General features: G+C 40.2%; 1 protein-coding gene across 3 annotated transcripts in view; it reads right to left on the bottom strand.

Annotated features, from left to right (window-relative positions):
- Positions 1-18,921, bottom strand: part of PDS5A (PDS5 cohesin associated factor A) — a 120,991-nt gene that overhangs the window by 44,427 nt on the left and 57,643 nt on the right. For all 3 annotated transcript variants that reach the window (XM_054989704.1, XM_054989707.1, XM_054989706.1), the window contains exons 15-19: positions 18,600-18,648; positions 18,362-18,501; positions 17,141-17,256; positions 16,618-16,723; positions 4,745-4,905 (exon numbers count right to left, since the gene is read on the bottom strand). In XM_054989704.1, the coding sequence (XP_054845679.1) occupies positions 4,745-4,905; positions 16,618-16,723; positions 17,141-17,256; positions 18,362-18,501; positions 18,600-18,648 (572 nt within the window). The remainder of the gene's footprint in view (positions 1-4,744; positions 4,906-16,617; positions 16,724-17,140; positions 17,257-18,361; positions 18,502-18,599; positions 18,649-18,921) is intronic.

Genomic DNA, 18,921 nt, shown 5'->3' with positions numbered 1-18,921 from the left:
CAAAGGTGGTAGCAGCCATCAACCCCAGTAAGGTTTGGATATTCAAGGTGGATTGGAACCCGCAACATTGAAAGCGCTTTACCATGCAGCCAATACATCTAGCTCTATCAGAAGGAATCCTCTATTTACAGTTCTATCTAAAACTGCCCCAATAAACTGGATCCTTCTAGATGGTGTTAGGGATGATTTCCTGACGTTTACAATCAAGCCCAACTTGTTGGAGGTATCAACTACTAACTCTATGTACTCCTGTAGGGTGTCACCAGATGATGCGGTTAGGAGCCAATCATCTAGCTAAGGATACAGAAAACAACCCTGCTTTCTCAGATAGGCAACTACTACAGCCATACATTTAGTAAAGACCCCAGGGGGCACAGAAAGGCCGAAGGGTAAGACCTGGTATTGGTATAAGTTGTCATTGCATCTGAAACGCAAGTATTGCCTATGTGAAGGATGTATTGAGATGTGAAAATAGGCGTCCTTCAAATTTAACACCACAAACCAAGAGTCCTGTGGTAGTAACTGTGACACCATATTCAGTGTCACCATTTTAAACTTTTTCTTACATATGTGTTTGTTAAGTTGCCTGAGATCCAGAATGGGTCTAATATCCCTGTCCTTCTTTTCTACTAAGAAAATGTTTGAATAGAAACCCCACTGCGGCTCCCCGGAGGGGACCTGTTGTATCACCCCCTTGGCTATTAATTAGCTCTCCTATCTCTGCTGCAAGCCCTCAGAAGAGGGATGTGACGCAAAATTAGGGAGACTCTTGAGTGGGTAACATTCAAACTCAATTTTATAACCAAACTGAATGATTTGCAAAACCCATTTGTCAGAAGTTATTTCCTTCCATGTGGGGAGAAATCGAGACAATCTGTCCCTAAAACAATTGGCTGTCACAACCCTAGTCAGAACTGTTTCTGTCCGGTCACCTCCTTGTTGGAGGGAGGCTGCTGACCTTGCTGGATGTGATTGTTAGACCGTCTCCTCTGGAATTGTCCCTGCTGGGACTGCTACTGTCAATAAGCATATTGAGGATATGGTTGATATCTGAAAGATCTTCCCCAGTAAGGCTTGTGTTGTGGATATTGTTGATGGTAAGGGTACTGTTGATTTGGAGGGTGTTTAGACAGCACTCAGTAAGAACGCGCTGTTAAGTGATCCTTTCTCTTTTGTGAGAGATAATCACCTATCTTAGAGGAGAACAGTGTAGCCCCTTCAAAAGGGAGGTCCTCAATTTTGCTTCTTGTTTCCAGAGGCAAGGCAGTGGTACGGAGCCAGGCATGGTGTTGAAGAACTACTGAAGAAGCCGAAGCACTCACAGAGGTATCAGCCGTATTGCGCCCTGCATTGATCTGTTGTTTTGAAAGCTTTAGCTCTTCCTCTTGAATTACTTTAGCTAAGACCTTTTGGTCCTAGGGAAGTCTGTCAAAGAAAGTCAGATGGCTCCATAGGAAGATCTGATACGCTCCCATGATTGTGGTGTAATTTGCAATCTTCATATAGAGAGCTGCAGAGGAATACAATTTCTTTCCCAATGCATCGAGCTTTCGGCTCTCGTCAGATGGGGTATGGAAGGAGCCCTGTCACTGGCGCATCTGCATCTCCTTCGTCACAAGTGAAGATGGAGGAGGATGTTGGAACAAAAAGGCGCAAATATCTTCTCTAGTCTTATAAAGGCCCTCAGACCTTTTAGAGGTTGGTTGAGCAGAAGTGGGTCTCTCACAAATGGTGCTGATGTCAATGAACCCTTCAATAACAGGGAAGGGTTCCCTGAGTAAATGTGCTGCAGGATTTTATCAGGTTTGGGATCTATCACAGCCACTTCGATCTCCAATGAGCGAGCCATCCGTAGGAGTTGCTCAGTATAAAAGTGGTAGTCCTCATTAGAAGAAACCTGGCTGGATCCGATAACGATCTCCTCAGGAGAGGGGTCAGACACTGGATTGGGGCTCTGTTCCCTACTCCTGTCCAATAGCTGATAGGACATAGCAGAGTCAGTTATTCCATAGGGAGATCTGGAATCCCTACATTCCTCGAAAGCCTCAAATCCTGTGGCTATCTAATGTGTGCGGTAGGACTCTCCTAGGTCTAGGCAGTACTTAGATGGTCTTGGACGGGGCCACTCCCATCTCAAAGAATAGTGCTGTCAGATTCAAAGTGCCAAGGTTCATTGGACAGAAATCCCTCTTGGAGTTCGTCCTCCTCAGCCGAGGAATGGTATGATGGCGACCCTGAATGAAGAGCGGGCATACGGTCCTCCAAGACCCTGAATGAAGAGAGGGCATACGGTCCTCCAAGACCGGTTCAGTATGTCTGGTCTTGCATATTGCCTTTCTATGCAGAGACCGAGGTGGCTCTGAAGGGCAAGTAGAGTCCTTCAGATCCAAGCTGTTTGGATCTGACCTCTTTGGGTCCATTCCCTTTGGGCCCAAGCTACTGGAGCCTGGTCTTTTCAGCTCCAAGGCCACCGACTTCTCTCTTGCGGTTCTGCATGAACCGAGTCTAACCATCTCTCTTTTTAGGGGCGCTCAATGCCATAGGATCCGAACTTGCAGGTGACCTCACGGGAGTGTGGATCCGAGCTGCCTCTAAGAGACTCTCTGACTCTGATCCCTGGAGTCGAGGTTGGCTACAAGACAGATCTGAAGAAGCAGTTGACTGATGAAATGGGTATAGGATCTGGGTCGATTCGGCAGATGTCAAGGAGGCCCTCTCTAGGGCCTGGCAGCTGCCGCCCCCAATAAAGAGGGGGAAAGAATTTTTGGTGCATCAGAAGCTTTCATACCGCACTCCCAGAGCAACGCCTTAAGTCTCTTGGCATTTTCAGTTCTGGCCTTGGGGGTGAAGCTCTTACAATGTTCACAGGACTGGACATTATGTCCTTCCCCCAAGCATTCCAGACTGATGGAATGACTATCTGTTTTTGTCATTTTAGTCACACAGGTACAGCACTTTGTAAATAAGGCCGTATCAGCCATAGTAAGACATAATCTCACTTTGCGATGTCTTGCAATTTCTTTACATCATGAGTGGAACGAAACAGAACCTTCCTGACCAGTGGCAAAAAGGGAACTGGAAGGTTGGGGACGCCACCTCCCAGTGCTGTTCCAGTGGGAAGGCTCGCTCATGTGCACTGGGAGGTGACAGCCCCCTAGCGGACTTAGCTAGAAAAATCTACTGATCGGCAGGCCTGTGCAAGTGTAGTCCCATATGGGACTGCACAGAAGATGGAAAACGAACAGTGTGGGTCCGCAGGAGGAAGGGTGAATCACCTCCTCCTCCTCGATCGCAAAACCGTTCTGCTGCTGGAGCTGTCATGGTGCTGATGGGATGGCAACACAGGGTCCAAACTTTTGTCTTTTTCCCACACTGGACCTTCCCAATTATTTATTAGGGTTACAGTTTCGCCTCTGAGGCAGATGGCAATCTCCAGGAGCCCTGCAAGCCTGTGGTTTGGCTCCTTTCAGCCACGAAAGCACTGTGCTGATAGAACAAGACTTCCATCTCCACAAGGGAAGAGTTTGGCACGATCCTCACTACTACCACCTATGCTGTGTTACACAGTTTGTCTAGGAGGCTCAACTGACCCCAAGCATGAGCTTTCTGGGAGTTATGGGAGGGCTGCAGGAAAGATTTGCAAACGTAAGATTCAAATCTATAATACCGAGTCAACACTTAAATTACTTTCTTCATGCTGTCTTAATATTTCTTCATCCAAGCGAACGAGTGATAAGGAAGCCTTGTACACAGTCGCTAAGGTGCTATTAAGGATCAATCATCATGTCACTCATCTAGCAGTGAGAGTTTTGATGATACTGTAAGTGAATGCTTCAGTAGGCCTACTCCCACACTTGCCCACCCATCTTTCACTGTGCTCCATTTGATTCTTAGCTTTTTCCTTCATCAAATTTCATTAACATAATTTGTTACTAAGTTTGAATCAGCAATTAAAATTGGTGTACAACATAACAAGAAATGCATTTCTGATGAAACGTTCCTTTTGACTGCATTAATTGTTTTTAGGAAGAAAGCATCTCAGCCTGTTTACATCGAAAGATCTTTCCTAATCTTTATTAATACAGTAAAATTATTTAAAATTAGAACTTTAATTTTCTTATTCAGAAACATGCAGTTTTTAAAAATCTGTCTCTATATTTTTAAGTACTAATACATACATACATACATACATACATACATACATACATACATACATATAATTTCTATTAAAACTAAACTCTGTTACGTTAATTTTATTAAGCTTGTCACCTGGCATCTTTGAAACTTGTCATTTTTATACCCTACGGCCACAGGCTGTAACCCAACAAATCTTTAATGCTGGAGCTGGAAGATATCCAGAGCTTCCTTTTGCGAAACTTATTTGCCAATTTATGATGCAACAAGTAATGGACAGCAGCTGTTTAAAAATATTTATATCTCAATTTCCATCATATTCAAGGCAGTTTAAAAAATAAAATTAAGAACAGTAATAGAAAAATAAAATCCAGTAAGATTAACTGGTTTTAAAAAAGCAGCGGCAGCAATGTAACTAATTAGAAATAGTAGCAGTTCTGATTTTCAAAACATTTTCAGAAAGCACATTCAGAGGGCAAACAAAACCATAATTGTAATAGAAAATATTAGCACCAGCAAGAAAAGGGGCTGTCTGGTATCAATACACTAGAAAACTAAGGCAAATAAATAGTGTTAAAAGCACTTTTGGGAAGTGGAAGAAAGCACTCACGATCTTATCTGTGGCAGATCTGTTTCTATTTTGTGACCCGTGTTTCTGAATATTTGAATGGCTGCCTCGGCTACCTTATCATCTTCCATCCTCAGGCACTGCAGGAGTGATTCGTATGTCTCCGCGGAGTGGAACGAAGTAGGATGCGTGAAAGACAGAACCTGTGGATAAAACCAAAAAGCATTTTAACACAGGTACAGAGAATTTCTGAGGCATGGCAGATTATTTCTCACTTTAACTTGAGTAACATAAAGTGCTAAGATTCTCTTTAGAATTTATCATCATTATCATTATCATTATTATTAAACATTTTTCAAAAAAGTAACAAAGAAACCAATACTTCCAATTACAATAAACGTTCTGTCTATATATTAAACCTTAACATCATGAGTATTCCAATAGATATAAAGTCCTTAATTGCTGGCTTACTGTTGTCCAGTCTAACATTTGACAATACTGATTGAATAACCATTTATTTTAAGAGTCTCATTTTGTTTTGTATAATTTGTTAGATGGTTGTATATCATTTTCCGTAATAATAAAGGGCATAATAAAGGGCAACCATTTTTCAAACAAGTATGTAGTTTTGCTGCTTTCTTTCTTTTTTTTGTAAAATTTTTATTTTTAATATCTAACATAAAAAACTACAAAAGACTACAAAAGTATAAGGGGGAGAAAAAAAAAGGGAAGGGGGGACTGGGAAAAAGGGAAGAGCAACATACAAACAACAAACGCTACACTACATGTCTTGTATTCCCTTCATGCTGCAATTTTTCTTAAAAGTTAACTTTCTAATATGCTATCAGATTGGTAGATCTTATACAATACAGACTATATTCAGGATCAGGTTTTCTTCCCCCCCCCTTTGCGTCTCGGTCTCAGTTCTCTCTGCGCAGCTGAAGCAGCTGCGCACGCTCTCTCCTCCCCCCCACTTTCCCCTTCAGACTTTGGACTTTCTTCTTGCTGGAACTCCTGATGGTTGAACAAAAAGTCTGTCAGCTGCGCTTCCGATGTAATCTTGTAGGTTTGATCCTTATATCTAAACCAGACGCCTTCTGGAAACAACCATTTATATTTTACATCACATTTCCTCAAGAAAGCCGCAAGTCCTTTATACTTAAATCTTCTTTTACGAGCCAAAAATGGAACATCCTTCAATATTTTAACCTTATTGCCTAAATAATCCAAGTCCACATTGTACGAATTATATAAGATGGTGTCCCAAGTCTTCTTAGATGAAAAGTCAATAATAATCTCGCGAGGCAGCTGACACTTCATTACATACTTTGAAGATGTCCGCCGGACTTCCAAAATATCGCTTTTTAACTCTTCTTTAGTTGCCTTTGCGAATGGCGCCAAAAGTCCGGACACCAGATCTTTTAAATTTTCACTTTGCTCCTCTTTTACATTCTGAAGACGCAGTACCGTTTGGGCACGGTCCACTTGCAATCCTATTATTTGATTCTCCAAAAGCTTCACTTCCTTACTTGTTGCTTTCATGAGTACTACGTTCTCGTGTGCAGACTGCTCTGCTCCGGTCGCTGTTTCTTTAATGGGTTTCACTTCGCTTTCCACTGAATCAACCTTTTGCCCCATTTCATTCAGTTTCGCTACAAAGGGCTGCACAGCTTCAAAGACTGCTCGTCTCACCATCTCTTCCAAAGTTTCCCCCTTCCCCTGTAACGTCGCCATCACCAATTTACTGATTGCTGGGCTCTGCTTTTTCGTCGCCATCTTAGGGGGGGGGGGGGCGCCAACTAAGTTCCGAAACTCCGTTTTGCTGCTTTCAATTGAATATTGAAGTTTGTCTGTAATTGTTTCAATGACTAATTGGTCCCAAATTGTGGCATACCATAGATCAATTGGCGGTGCTCTCTTTGCATTCCAATTTGAGATTAGCTCTTCCCTTATTGAAGGAATGTTTATGTCTTGCCATAATTCCAAAAAGATTACTTGAGGTTGAGGGGGATTGTGTATCCAGTGATTTAGTGTATATTGTTCAAGATTTCTTTCCAGTAGTCAGCTATTTTCCTGCAATTCCAGCAACAATGAGCATACGTTGCTACTTCCTCACATTGTTTCCAACAACATGGAGAATATTTTTTTGTTATTATGGATAATCTATGTGGAGTATAGTCCCAATGCGTAATAATTTTTAAAGTTTGTAATTTGGCATTAATTACCGGGCTATTGAAAAGCTTTGATGACCAAATTGTTGACCATTGGTCTGGTGTTATAGTGAAGCCTCAATCTTTTCCCCATTTGGTTAAATAAGATAGCTTTTTATCAGGGGTCATTTCGTAGAAAAAGAGCTGGAGGAACACATTAACACAACTCATTAGCATATCTCATTAGCATGCCACGCCCCTTGACATCACTGGAAATGTGTCATTGGCACATCTGATTTGCATGTGCCACACCCCGACATTACTTGTCCTGGCTGTTTTGGACTCAATCCTGGACATTCAGGGCCGAAATTGGGCTGAAAATGGCCAAAAAGGGGCCCAAAATGGTTATGATTGGGCCGCTGCTGAGCAGGAGAATTATCCACCACCCGTCAGAGGACTGATCCGGGCCGTTTTGGTCCCAATCCAGGATGAAATGGGCCCAAAATGGCTGAGTCAGGTGGGCGGGCCACATGACATGTGACCTCTTTGGGGAACTTCCAGAACTGTGTTCCTGTGCGTTCCCCCTCGAAATGAGCCCTGCTTTTTATTATTTTCTATTTGTAACAGAATATTGTAAAATTTTGAAATGGGTACTTTTTTCCTTCCTGAAAATTCTAAAATTTTTTCAAATTCTGTTTTAGGTTCATTTAATATTTTGACAAATGTATTTGATTTGCCATATGGGAAATTGCAAATAGTTAAACCAAGGGATAATCTGTAAAGATTTATCTTCTAATTCTTTTTTTGTTAAAATTTTTGATTTTGAGGTAATGCCTATCAAATGTGTAATATGTAATTCTTCCCAAAAGTTAGCTGTATTTTGTGTTTTGCCAGGTGGGAACCAGTCTTGTGCAATGAATGTTGAATATCTAGAAATTCTGATTAGTAATTTTGGTCTATATTTATCCCACATAATATCTCTTTCAAAAATGTTTTGCTTAATTTTTGAAAACAATGATCTTCTGTTGTACCATATAACCTCCTGTATTGTAAATGGATAGTGCAAAGGAGATAAGATTTGAATCCAATCTGTCTGATTAGCGTTACTTAATATTTGCAGAGCATTTACTATCCTTGTAGTAGCAGTGTAGATTCTGAGGTCTGGGTAGCCAAACCCTCCTTGTGTACTTTTCGTACTTAAAGTGTTAAATGAAATTCTAGATTTTTTATTATTCCATAGAGATTTATTGAGAGTGTTTTGCCATTGAATAATAATTGCCTGTGGGGATGTAATTGAGATTGCTCACAATAAGAATATAATTTTAGGTAAAATACAAGACTTTAATATATGAAATCTATCTAACCATGAGAGTTGCTGTTTATTTTTTTTTGTGAAATTTGTTTAATTTCCTTAATTTTTTTTAAAATGACTGAGTTTCAATAAAAGACCTAAATCTGAGGGTATATATATCCCAACATATGGTATGTAGCGCTCTTCCCATTTATAATTAAATTTTTGTAATATATTGCTTTTCGTTTGAGTTGACATATTAATAGGTAATATGGTTGATTTTGCATTAATAGATAAACCAGATAGTTGAGCAAATACTTGTAACATTTTTTGTGTTTTGTTTAGTGAGTCTACTGGCTCAGCAAGAAATAATAACATGTCATCTGCAAAGAGATTTACAATAGAAAAGAGGTTCTATTGCAAATGCGAATAGAATCGGTGACAAGACAACCTTGTCTTGTACCCCTTGATAAATGAAACCTTTCTGAGACTATGCTGTTTGTTTTTACTTGTGCAATTTTGAGTAAATTGTTTTTGTTGAGTTTATGACTATAGGTCCAAACTCCACTTTTTTCAGAATTAAATTATGTTGTTTCTAAAGAGTCGAAAGCTTTTTCTGTATCGAGAGCTTCTAATTTTTGGTGCTGACAGGCTGCAATTAAATTAAGTGTTTTGTATATATTGTATACTAGGGAGGAGCCAAAAGGAGTCCCCACTAATAGCTTTTGTGTCTTCCACCATTTCAGAGACCTGTGGATGAGCCTCGGAACTGAGAACTGCTTGTATAGATTCTGTCAGTCCATGTGGAACATTCAGATGAACTGGTTCTGCAGGGGAGGAAGCCTCAGCATTGTGAATGGAACTATCAATCAGAGAGGCCATAACTCCTAACAGCCTTTCAACTTGCTTTGCACTTTTGTGCCTGTATGAAAGGGCCTTGTTCAGAGCAAGGAGAAATTACCCTATCTGTTCTGGGGTAGGGAAATCATGGGCTAGCAATGAGTCTAAAACTGCACCCCCCATCACCTTTTGCCTTTTTCAGGTTGACCCTCAGGTCCAGTTGGTGAACTGCAAGAACCAGAGTTGTGTATTGGGAAAGAGAGTCTGCCCACTAGAAGCCAATCGTTGAGATAGGGAAAAACGGTACAACCTTTTCCCCTGAGGTGAGTCACCACTACTGCCCTGACTTTGGTAAAAATACAACAGGCAGAGGAGAGGCCGAAAGGAAGAACCATGTATTGGTATTTTTCTGAGCCACACTGAAAGCAAAGGAACTTTCTTTAGCGAACATTTATTGGAACATGAAAATATGCATCCTTTAAATGGACAGTAACAAACCAAACAACTTTGTAACAGAGGTAAAGCGTCCCTTAACAACAACATTTGAAACTTTATGAAAACCATAAACTCGTTCACGGAAAGAAAGTCTAAGATGGGGCAAAAGCCCCCCGACTTTTTGTCCACAATAAAGTATCAGGAGAAAAACCTGCTGGTACAACCGGATGGAAACAGTTCTATGTCCTGTTTTTGCAGCAGTGCCTGCACTTCCTCTAAGAATAAGGCGGGAGGAAGTAGAGGATTGGACAAAAGGGAATGTTGGGTCGAGTTGTCTTGAATTCCAGGCAGTAGCCATGGCTGATTACGGACCAAGCCTCCTGGGTGATCGACTCCCAGGCTTGTAGAGGAAGTGAGTGCTTAACCACTGACATGGCACAGGATGGCTTGGCATCAAAGGCCCTGCTTATTGGACCCTTGGAGTCTGATAATTGTCCTTTGATTTAGCTTGGAAATATCTCCTCTGAGAAGAAGGCTGCTGAGAGCCTTTGGGCAATGTATGCATCAGATGGGGATGGAACTGATTGTATTTGTTGTTATAAGGTCATATGGCCTTGGGGGAAAATTTTGTCTAAAGGGATTTGGGTAGAGAGGTGTAATATCCAAAGACCTGGCTGTCCCCTTATGATCTTTAATCTTTTTGAGTGCCTCATTCATGGTGGATGAAAATAGGTCTGTCCCTTCAAAGGGAAGGTCTTCTACATTCATCCTATGGTGAGGGGCAAGTGTCGTAGTTCTGAGCCATGCACGTCTACGCAGCAGAATTGCGGAAGGCAGAGCTCTCTGGAAGAGCAGTCCCCAACATGTCTGGTCATATTAATTTGTTGTTTGGAGAGCCTTAAAGCTTCTCCTTGCAGAATTTTTGCAAGCCTTTGTTTACCATCTGGGAATAGGCTTAAGTATGAGCCAATCTTTTCCCATAAGAAAAGCTGGTAGCAGGTCATAATGGCCTCATAATTAGCAATAAAGATTAAGGCTGCTGAAGCATGAAGCTTCGTGCCCTATTTATTGATTGGAGCTGAATGGCTCATGCTTTTTGGGATGGCCTCCATGACAACAGAATTGTCAGGCGGATGAGTACACAGAAAGCTTGATCCTTTCTGTTTCGTCATATACATATTGTCCAGCTTCTTAGATGTTGCCAGAGTTGAAGCCAGCCTGGACCATGTCTTTCATCACATCTAGCATGCCTTGGAATGTAAATGGACTGAACTCACCTTCTAAACGTAAAACTATCTTCCACTGGCTATCCAAACAGCATTGTAATATAATTTGTTTACAGGAGACCCATATTAAGAAACAGGATGTGAAATATTTAAAAAATGTTAAACTGGGAAGGGAATTTGCAGCTTCATAGAAGCAAAAAAAAAAAGAAAAAGAGGAGTCGTTTTATATATCAAAGATGAACTGCAACCTAAAATGATATTTAAGGATGTGGAAGGCAGATATATAGCCATGGAAATTATTTGGAATACGGAAAAGATTTTGCTGATTGGGATTTATGCACCTAATGGTGCTAAGGATAATTTTTTTAAGGATCTACAGAAACAACTGGACGGACTAACTCACTCACAAATAATTTTGGCAGGTGACTTCAATGGAGTTACGGCTTTAGATGTTGACAAAAAAACAAAGGGTGCACAAAAGAAAAGAGGACTATTGCCAAAATCCTTCTTTGAAATTAAGGATCAGGAGAATTTGGAGGATACTTGGAGAAGGAATAATCCTAAAGTAAAGCAGTATACGTATTTTTCGCCAAGACATTTGACATTATCAAGGATTGATATGATCTGGGCCTCTAAGAACTTGGTTGTATGGACAAAAGATGTGGAGATAATGCCAAAAGTAGGCTCAGATCATAATCCAATTATGTGGAAGTTTGGAAAAGGCACCAAAAGACGAGGATGGAGAATAAATGAGGATTTGCTGCAGCAAAAGGGTAATTTAGAACTGTTACAAAAGGAGACCAAATTCTTTATACAGTATAATTTGAACAACACCGTTCCAACCCATAGAGTTTGGGATACTTACAAAGCAGTTATCAGAGGAGTATTGATGGATTTAAATGCAAGGGACAAAAAGAGAAAAGAGGAAAAAAAGAAAAATTGTGGAGAATATAAGAATTAAGGAGGTGCAATTGAAGAAAAGACCAGGAAAAAAGAAAGTATATCAAGAAATTAAAATCTTGCAAGAACAATTGAAAGCAATGGAGAATAAAGAGTTGGAATGGGAACTGAAGAAATTAAATCAAAAGTCATTCGAAGGAGCAAATAAACCTGGGAAATATTTAGCATGGCAGCTGAAAAAGAAAAAAGAAAAAAAGGTGGTAACTAAGATTCAAGAAAATGGAACGACATTGACCGATCAAACAGCGATTAGTAGAGCATTTTTTAAATTTTATGCAAAACTGTATCAAAGGAAAGAAGTAAATTTGGATGCTATTGAACAATATTTAGATAAAATTAAATTACCATTGATATCAGAAAAATGGAAGGAAAAGCTGAATGCAGAAATTACAGAGACAGAGATAAAAGAAGCTATTCAGTCGACTAAATTAGGCAAGGCACCAGGTCCAAATGGAATTACGGCTAAATTCTATAACTCATTGGCAAATGAATTGGTACCCTTTTTGAAGGCGGTAATGAATGAAATTTAAGAGGACAAAAGGTTCCAGAATCTTGGAATGAGGCCATTATATCATTGATACCAAAGGAAGACCAGGATTTATGTAATGTTAAAAATTATCGACCTATTTCGTTGCTGAATAATGATTATAAAATTTTTGCAAAAATTTTGGCGGAGAGATTAAAGGAAGGGCTTGTGGAATTTATTGCAGAAGAACAAGCAGGTTTCCTTCCAAACAGGCAAATCAAAGACAACTTGAGAACTGTTTTAAATGCGATAGAATATTATGACAAACACTGTGAAAAAGAAGTTGGTTTCTTTTTTGTGGACGCAGAGAAAGCTTTTGATAATCTAAATTGGAGTTTTATGATCGCCACAATGGAAAAACTGCAAATGGGAAAAGATTTTATCCAAGCGGTAAGAGCGATTTATAAAGACCAATGTGCAGCAATTGTAGTCAACAATGATTTAACCAAAAAACTGGAAATCAGAAAGGGTACAAGGCAGTGTTGCCCATTATCTTGATTCAGATTCGAGAGGATGATGCTATAAGAGGCATAAAGATTAAAGACTTTACCTACAAAGTTAGAGCTTTTGCGGATGATGTGATGGTTATTGTTGAGGATTCAATACAAAATATGCCAAAGTTGCTAGACAAAATAAAGGAATTCGGAGATCTGGCTGGTTTTTATGTCAACAAGAGAAAGTCAAAGATATTATGTAAGAATATGACCAAACAAAAGCAACAAGAATTGATGGAAATTACAAATTGTGAAGTAACGCATAAAGTAAAATATTTAGGAATTGAGCTGACAGCGAAGAATATTGACTTGTTCAAGAATAATTATGAAAAGCTATGGCAGCAGATTGATAGAGACTTGATTAAATGGAATAAATTAAACCTGTCATGGCTGGGAAGAATAGCGGCAGTCAAGATGAATGTGTTACCATGGATTATGTTTTTATTACAAACAATTCCAATTATTAGAGACAGTAAGCAATTCAAAAAATGGCAGAGGAAGATTTCCGATTTTGTATGGGCAGGCAAGAAACCTCGAGTAAAAATGAAAGTTTTGTGTGATGCCAAAGAGAGAGGTGGACTGCAATTGCCGAATATCAGATTATATTAAGAAAGCAGTTTGTTTGGTTTGGCTCAAAGATTGGATATCACTGGAGAATTGTAAGCTACTAACTTTGGAAGGCTATAAAAAATTGTTTGGATGGCATGCCTACTTGTGGCACGATAAATTGAAAGCTGATTCTATGTTTCTGCACCATTATGTTAGAAGAAGTCTCTTCACAATCTGGAAAAAATATAAAAGTCATCTGGGTGAGGGTATCCCCTCGTGGGTGGTACCATTCGAAACTATCGACCCGAGAGTTATTTATAATAGAGACCAATGTCTGTCCTATAAAAAGATCCTTATTCAGGAACAAAATATGATAAGAATTAAAACAGAAGAAGAGCTAGCTTTTTGTTATGGATGGTTTCAATATAGGCAGATAAAGGACTTATATAACTCGGATCGTGCAAAAGATGGAATTAAATAGAAAGACTGAGAACTGGAAGAAGTTATACTACAAGAAAGTAAGAAGAAAATTTCAAAAATTTATAAAATTCTTTTGAAGAGGTATACAGAGGATGAAACCGTTAAAGTCCAGATAGTGAAGTGGGCTATAAATTGTCAAAGAGACATAACAATGGAGGCATGGGAGTATTTGTGGAAAAATACATTGAAGATTTCAACCTGTACCAGTATTAAGGAAAATGTTTTTAAGATGATATATAGGTGGTATTTGATGCCAAAAAAATAGCTTATGGAAATGCTAAGATGTCTGATAAGTGTTGGAAATGTAAAAGTCATGAAGGATCATTGTATCACATGTGGTGGACTTGTGAGGTCGCTAGGCAGTACTGGGGAGATATTTTAGAAGCGATAAATGAGATCTTGCAGATTTCAATAATGAAGAACCCAGAACTCCTGCTACTGAACTTAAATATGGAAGATGTTCCTACGCAACACAGAACACTGTTATTTTATATGACAACAGCGGCAAGAATATTATATGCGCAGAAATGGAAAGTGCAAGAAACACCATCTATTGGAGAGTGGATACAAAAGTTGCTGTACATGGCAGAAATGGACAAAATGACAAGAAGGCTGAGACCAGAATTCTGAAGAATTTTTCAATGATTGGGGGAGATTGAAGGAGTATTTGGAGAAAAAGTGGGATGTGAAGGGGAAACTATGGCAATTTGAAAATTATTAATTGGGGGAATTATTAGAGATAGGGATCTTTACCATTTAAAGTGAAGTTTTAATTATTGCTAAGTTTAAGTTTTGAATAGATTTGATTTTAATGGATATTATTTAGTTTATTAAGGAAATATGGGATAATAATATATAAAGGGAATAGATAAGTAAGTAATAGAATAAGATATGGGTTGGAAAGCTGTTGGAAGTCCGAGAAAAAGGGGGGAGGGAAAGGGTGGGGGAAAATTGATATTTAGGTTTTTAAGTAAAAACTTTATTTGTAATTTGTACTCACCTAATAAAAAACTTTTCTTAAAAAAAAAAAAACATCTAGCATGCCTTGCATGTCTGGAAATGCCACCGGTCAGGTCGCTTCTGAGTGAAGAACCTTTAAGACCAAGCAGCAACTAAAGAAGAACTGAGGGAGGGAGCCGTTTGCCCCGCCTTTTATAACCATGGCTGGGGGAAAAGTGCACAAAAAGGCTGGGTAAGCATCTTGCACCTTTAGGAGCTTAAGAATGTTTGCAGTTGGCCTGTGCATGTGCAGTTCCCGCATGTGCCTGCACAGAAGACACACACAATGATGATGGTATACTCATGTAAGTTAATTTCAGGTGGGTAACCGTGTTGGTCTGTAGCAGAAGAGCAAGATTCAGGTCCAGCAGAGCCTTAAATCCCCTTAGAGAGTTCTGACTCTTGAAAGCTCATAACCTTGAAATCCAGTTGGTCTTTAAGGTACTACTGGATTAGTATCTTGCTCTTAGATAATTAATGTTTCTCAAAATGAGATATGTCACAACTCAAATTTCACATGCCTGTGGAGGCTTCTTACTTTTATACACGTCACATTGAAAAGAGCTTTTGAAATTAAATTAAAATTAAAAAGGCACAAGTGGGGGACCCACAAGGATTTGTGGAAGGGCATCTCATGGTCCCCTCCTGCATCATGCGCTCTTTCTCTTCCCTGCCCCTCAAGCCTCTCCCCCTTTCCTGTTTCCCTATCTCCTTCAGTTTGGTGTAGTGGTTAAGAGCAGCAGGACTCTAACCTGGAGAAGCGGGTTTGATTCCCCACTCCTCCCCTTGAAGCCAGCTGGGTGACCTTGGGTCAGTCACAGCTCTCTCAGAGCTCTTTCAGCCCCACCCACCTCACAGAGTGATTGTCGTGAGAATAATAACAACACACTTTGTAAACTGCTCTGAGTGGATGTTAAGTTGTCCTGAAGGGCAGTATATAAATCAAATGCTGTTGTTATTATTCCCACCGGCCTTTGTCTGTCCCCATTTTCACCTTTCCCCCTTCCACCCCAGGCAGCCTCTCCCATACAGCTCAGTTGCATGGTGCCAGCTGAGCCAAGTCCAGTTGCATGGTATGGTACCTGCAAGGACTTTCTGGAGTTACTTCCTTTTCCCTGTATCCCCTTCCCCACAATATTTTCTCTTTTCCTCCTCCTGACAGCCTCCTTTTGCAGTCCTTCTCTCCTTCAATCCTAATAAACAACTTGCCTTTTATCTGCCCCCACCTTCATCTATATTTCCTGTTAATTTACTTCATTCACAGACTGTCTTTCTCCACAATGGGAACCCAGCGCAGTGTACATTGTTCTCCTCACCTCCATATTATCCCCACAACAACCCTGAGAGGTAGGTTAGGCTGAGAGTGCGTGACTGGATCAAAGTCACCCTGTGAGCTTCCACAGCAGAGTGGTGATTTGAACCTGGGTCTCCCACATCCTACTCCGAAATTCTAACCACTACCCTACACTGGCTGTAGGGGGGCTGCTGTTGAGCAGTGGCAAGTAGCCTGGCCTGGGTGAGTCATGGAAGTCGCGTGGTATCAAGTTGTCTGATGGTCATTTCTCGGCCTGGCTCCACTAAGTCCTCCCTCAAAGGCCAAAACAGCCCTGGAAAGGGCCCTTCCCCCTGGCCTTTTCCTGACAGAAACCAAGCCTGGAATACTGACCTAACTGTTACTTGGTTGCCAAGCGACAGCCACTGAGGGGGCATTTTTCAGGTGTATAGGGTCAAAGCACTGTCTTATGCTACCTCAACACAACCTAATTTATTAGCACTCCAAATCACATAGAAACCAATGAATTAATCTCTATACCGAGAGAATAAAAGGATGATTGGTTTTCTTGTCATTTTCTTCCTGTGAAATAACTTCCGAAATCTTTGTTCAAATTGTAGGAAGCAATGCCCTGAAATGGTCTGGTACGCAACCAATTTAAAAGCAATACTGACTGATTATTCAAATAGTACCTTGAGAAGTTCAAGCCCAGAACGAATAGCCGTATCAGGGCTCACGCCCTCCTCTTCGTCATCAGCTGTGCCTTCTATGGACTTATTCATCAACTTGACTAATGCACTAAAATAACAATTTAAAAGCATGTATTTATGATCAATGAATCTATAGTCATCGTTTAATTTCAAAGAAGAGGTCTGAACTACTATTCTTTTTATTCCAATCTACTAGATGGTGTTTTTAGTCAGTACTATGTTTAGAGACTTATATCTTGCTTACTAAATTTTGTATTCAAATTTTCCTATTTCATTTTTTTTAAAAAGGTTTTTACTTCTTTCAATCTGCAAATGTATTTTTAAAAAATAAACATATTGATTTGGATTTGACTGTATTCCGGCAGCTTTTGAGTATATGGATGAGGAATACAGATACTCATAACAGTGTTCACACACTACGACTGCGTGCCTCTGCTCCTACGCAGGCACCCTTGTTTTACATTTCAGAAATTTCCACATTCAGCAGGTCTCCAGTCAACTTTACCTGATGGCTTCTGAGTCGATGTGTACAGGGGCAATTCTTTCCAAAAGAAATTTAACCATCTCCAGGAAAGGATTGGTTGGCTGCTTAGGGTTTGCAAGTTTTCGTGCAATCTCCCTCTGAATAAAAGGGTGAAAAAAGGACTGGTTGACAAATAAAAAATGGCAGAAATCATACTCTGAATAGAAAGGGATAGGTTTCTAAAAACCAAAGCAACCAAACATCACACTTGAGTCAAAATTCACAGAACGTGGCTAATACAAAGAACTGAACAGCGCAGATCAGAACCAAATTTCTGCCAGGTGAACTAAACAGAGCAGATACACGGCAAACTGCTTTAAAATGTACTGCACAGTTACCCTTTTCCTTTTCCCATCCCTCCCATTTTGTCCCCTTCCCTCATCTGTCCCCCACCCCCCACTATGTATACAAATACAGACACAAGCACAGATTTTAACTGCTGCTTTTTAGCCATTAACATCTGCCGTAGGACATGCCACCCAGCAAAATTACTCTATTATGATTTTTTTTAAAAAATCTGCAGTTGCCCAGTGACAAAGGGATCACCAAAACAATGTAGAACACTAACAAACCTAGTTGATTTCACATACCTTTTTTTTTTTTAAATTTGAGGAAAAATTGCTCTCTGTGTGCCTGTATCTCTCACAAATGACACACAACTTTGACCATACTTTAAAAATAAAGGTTAGCATTGGATTAATTTTCAAGGGCTCTACTGTTTGAAAGCTTATACCCATCCGAGTCCATACAGCTAAAATTACTTCTTTTGAGGGTGTCCAGATACTTGCTTTGGGCCCCTGGCACATGCCAAGAACTCCTGCAGGCACCAAGATCTTCAGTCCTTTCAATGCAGATAGGGGGGATGTGTACATTGATCAGATCCCATAATGAAAATCCATCCAAAAGGAGCTGCGAATAGCAAATGGCACGAGTGTCGTGGTGCTCCTCTGTCTATCAACTGCCGTGTTAAAGCTTTGGTGCTCATGAGAACAGTACCGGATTGTGGCATATGCTATAGTTACATGTGCTGCAACTGGAAATGCTACAATATGTTAAACTTTGTGAAGGCTAAAATCTAAGGAATACTATCGAGCCCTACTGACATCAGGGGTGAACATGCTTGTGATGTCAAAACAGCCACGGGCACTGTGTATGTTCCTGTTCTTCTGGAAACACATCAAAGCAGCATCCAATAGTGCTTACCACACAGACATCCGCCTGCTTACAGGAACACGTAGGGCTAATGAGAAGTTCAAGCTGAGAACGAAGCTTCTCATCATCGCCGAGCACTTGATTGAATTTCTTCACGAAGTCCTGCGCTTTCCCTGGATCGGGAAGGTTTTCTGCAGAATGAAAACGTGGAAAGGTTCACGTTCCAGCAGCAGCTTTTAAAGATGTACTGGAAACACACTGTAACGAAACGCAGGCCCACAGATCTTACTTGCTATGGTCATCAGCTTCCCAAACATGGCGCCACTGTTGGTCTCTGACTGAAAAGGAAAAGGTTGCGAGTGAGCGGGTGGGCAGGGCAGGCGGTCTTGCCCTGCTCCCTCTTCCCCGCCCTCCATTCCCCTTTAGGGTTTGAGGACAAATGAATGACAGTGATTGGTTGTTAAGCAGTAAGAAATATCTAAGATTCAGTGCAAGTACACAGCAACATACAAATCAAACTGTTCTCTACTCTTATAAAGGCTTTATTTGATATTGCCAGTCTCAAACTTGTACCGCCACCAGGAAGCAAAAAAATTGACCAACAGTAAAAA

The sequence above is a fragment of the Eublepharis macularius genome, chromosome 10 (genome assembly GCF_028583425.1).
Source record: "Eublepharis macularius isolate TG4126 chromosome 10, MPM_Emac_v1.0, whole genome shotgun sequence".
NCBI lineage: Eukaryota > Metazoa > Chordata > Lepidosauria > Squamata > Eublepharidae > Eublepharis > Eublepharis macularius.
The sequence above is the reverse complement of the archived record's forward strand: the minus strand, read 5'-3'. Positions and strand labels throughout refer to the sequence as shown.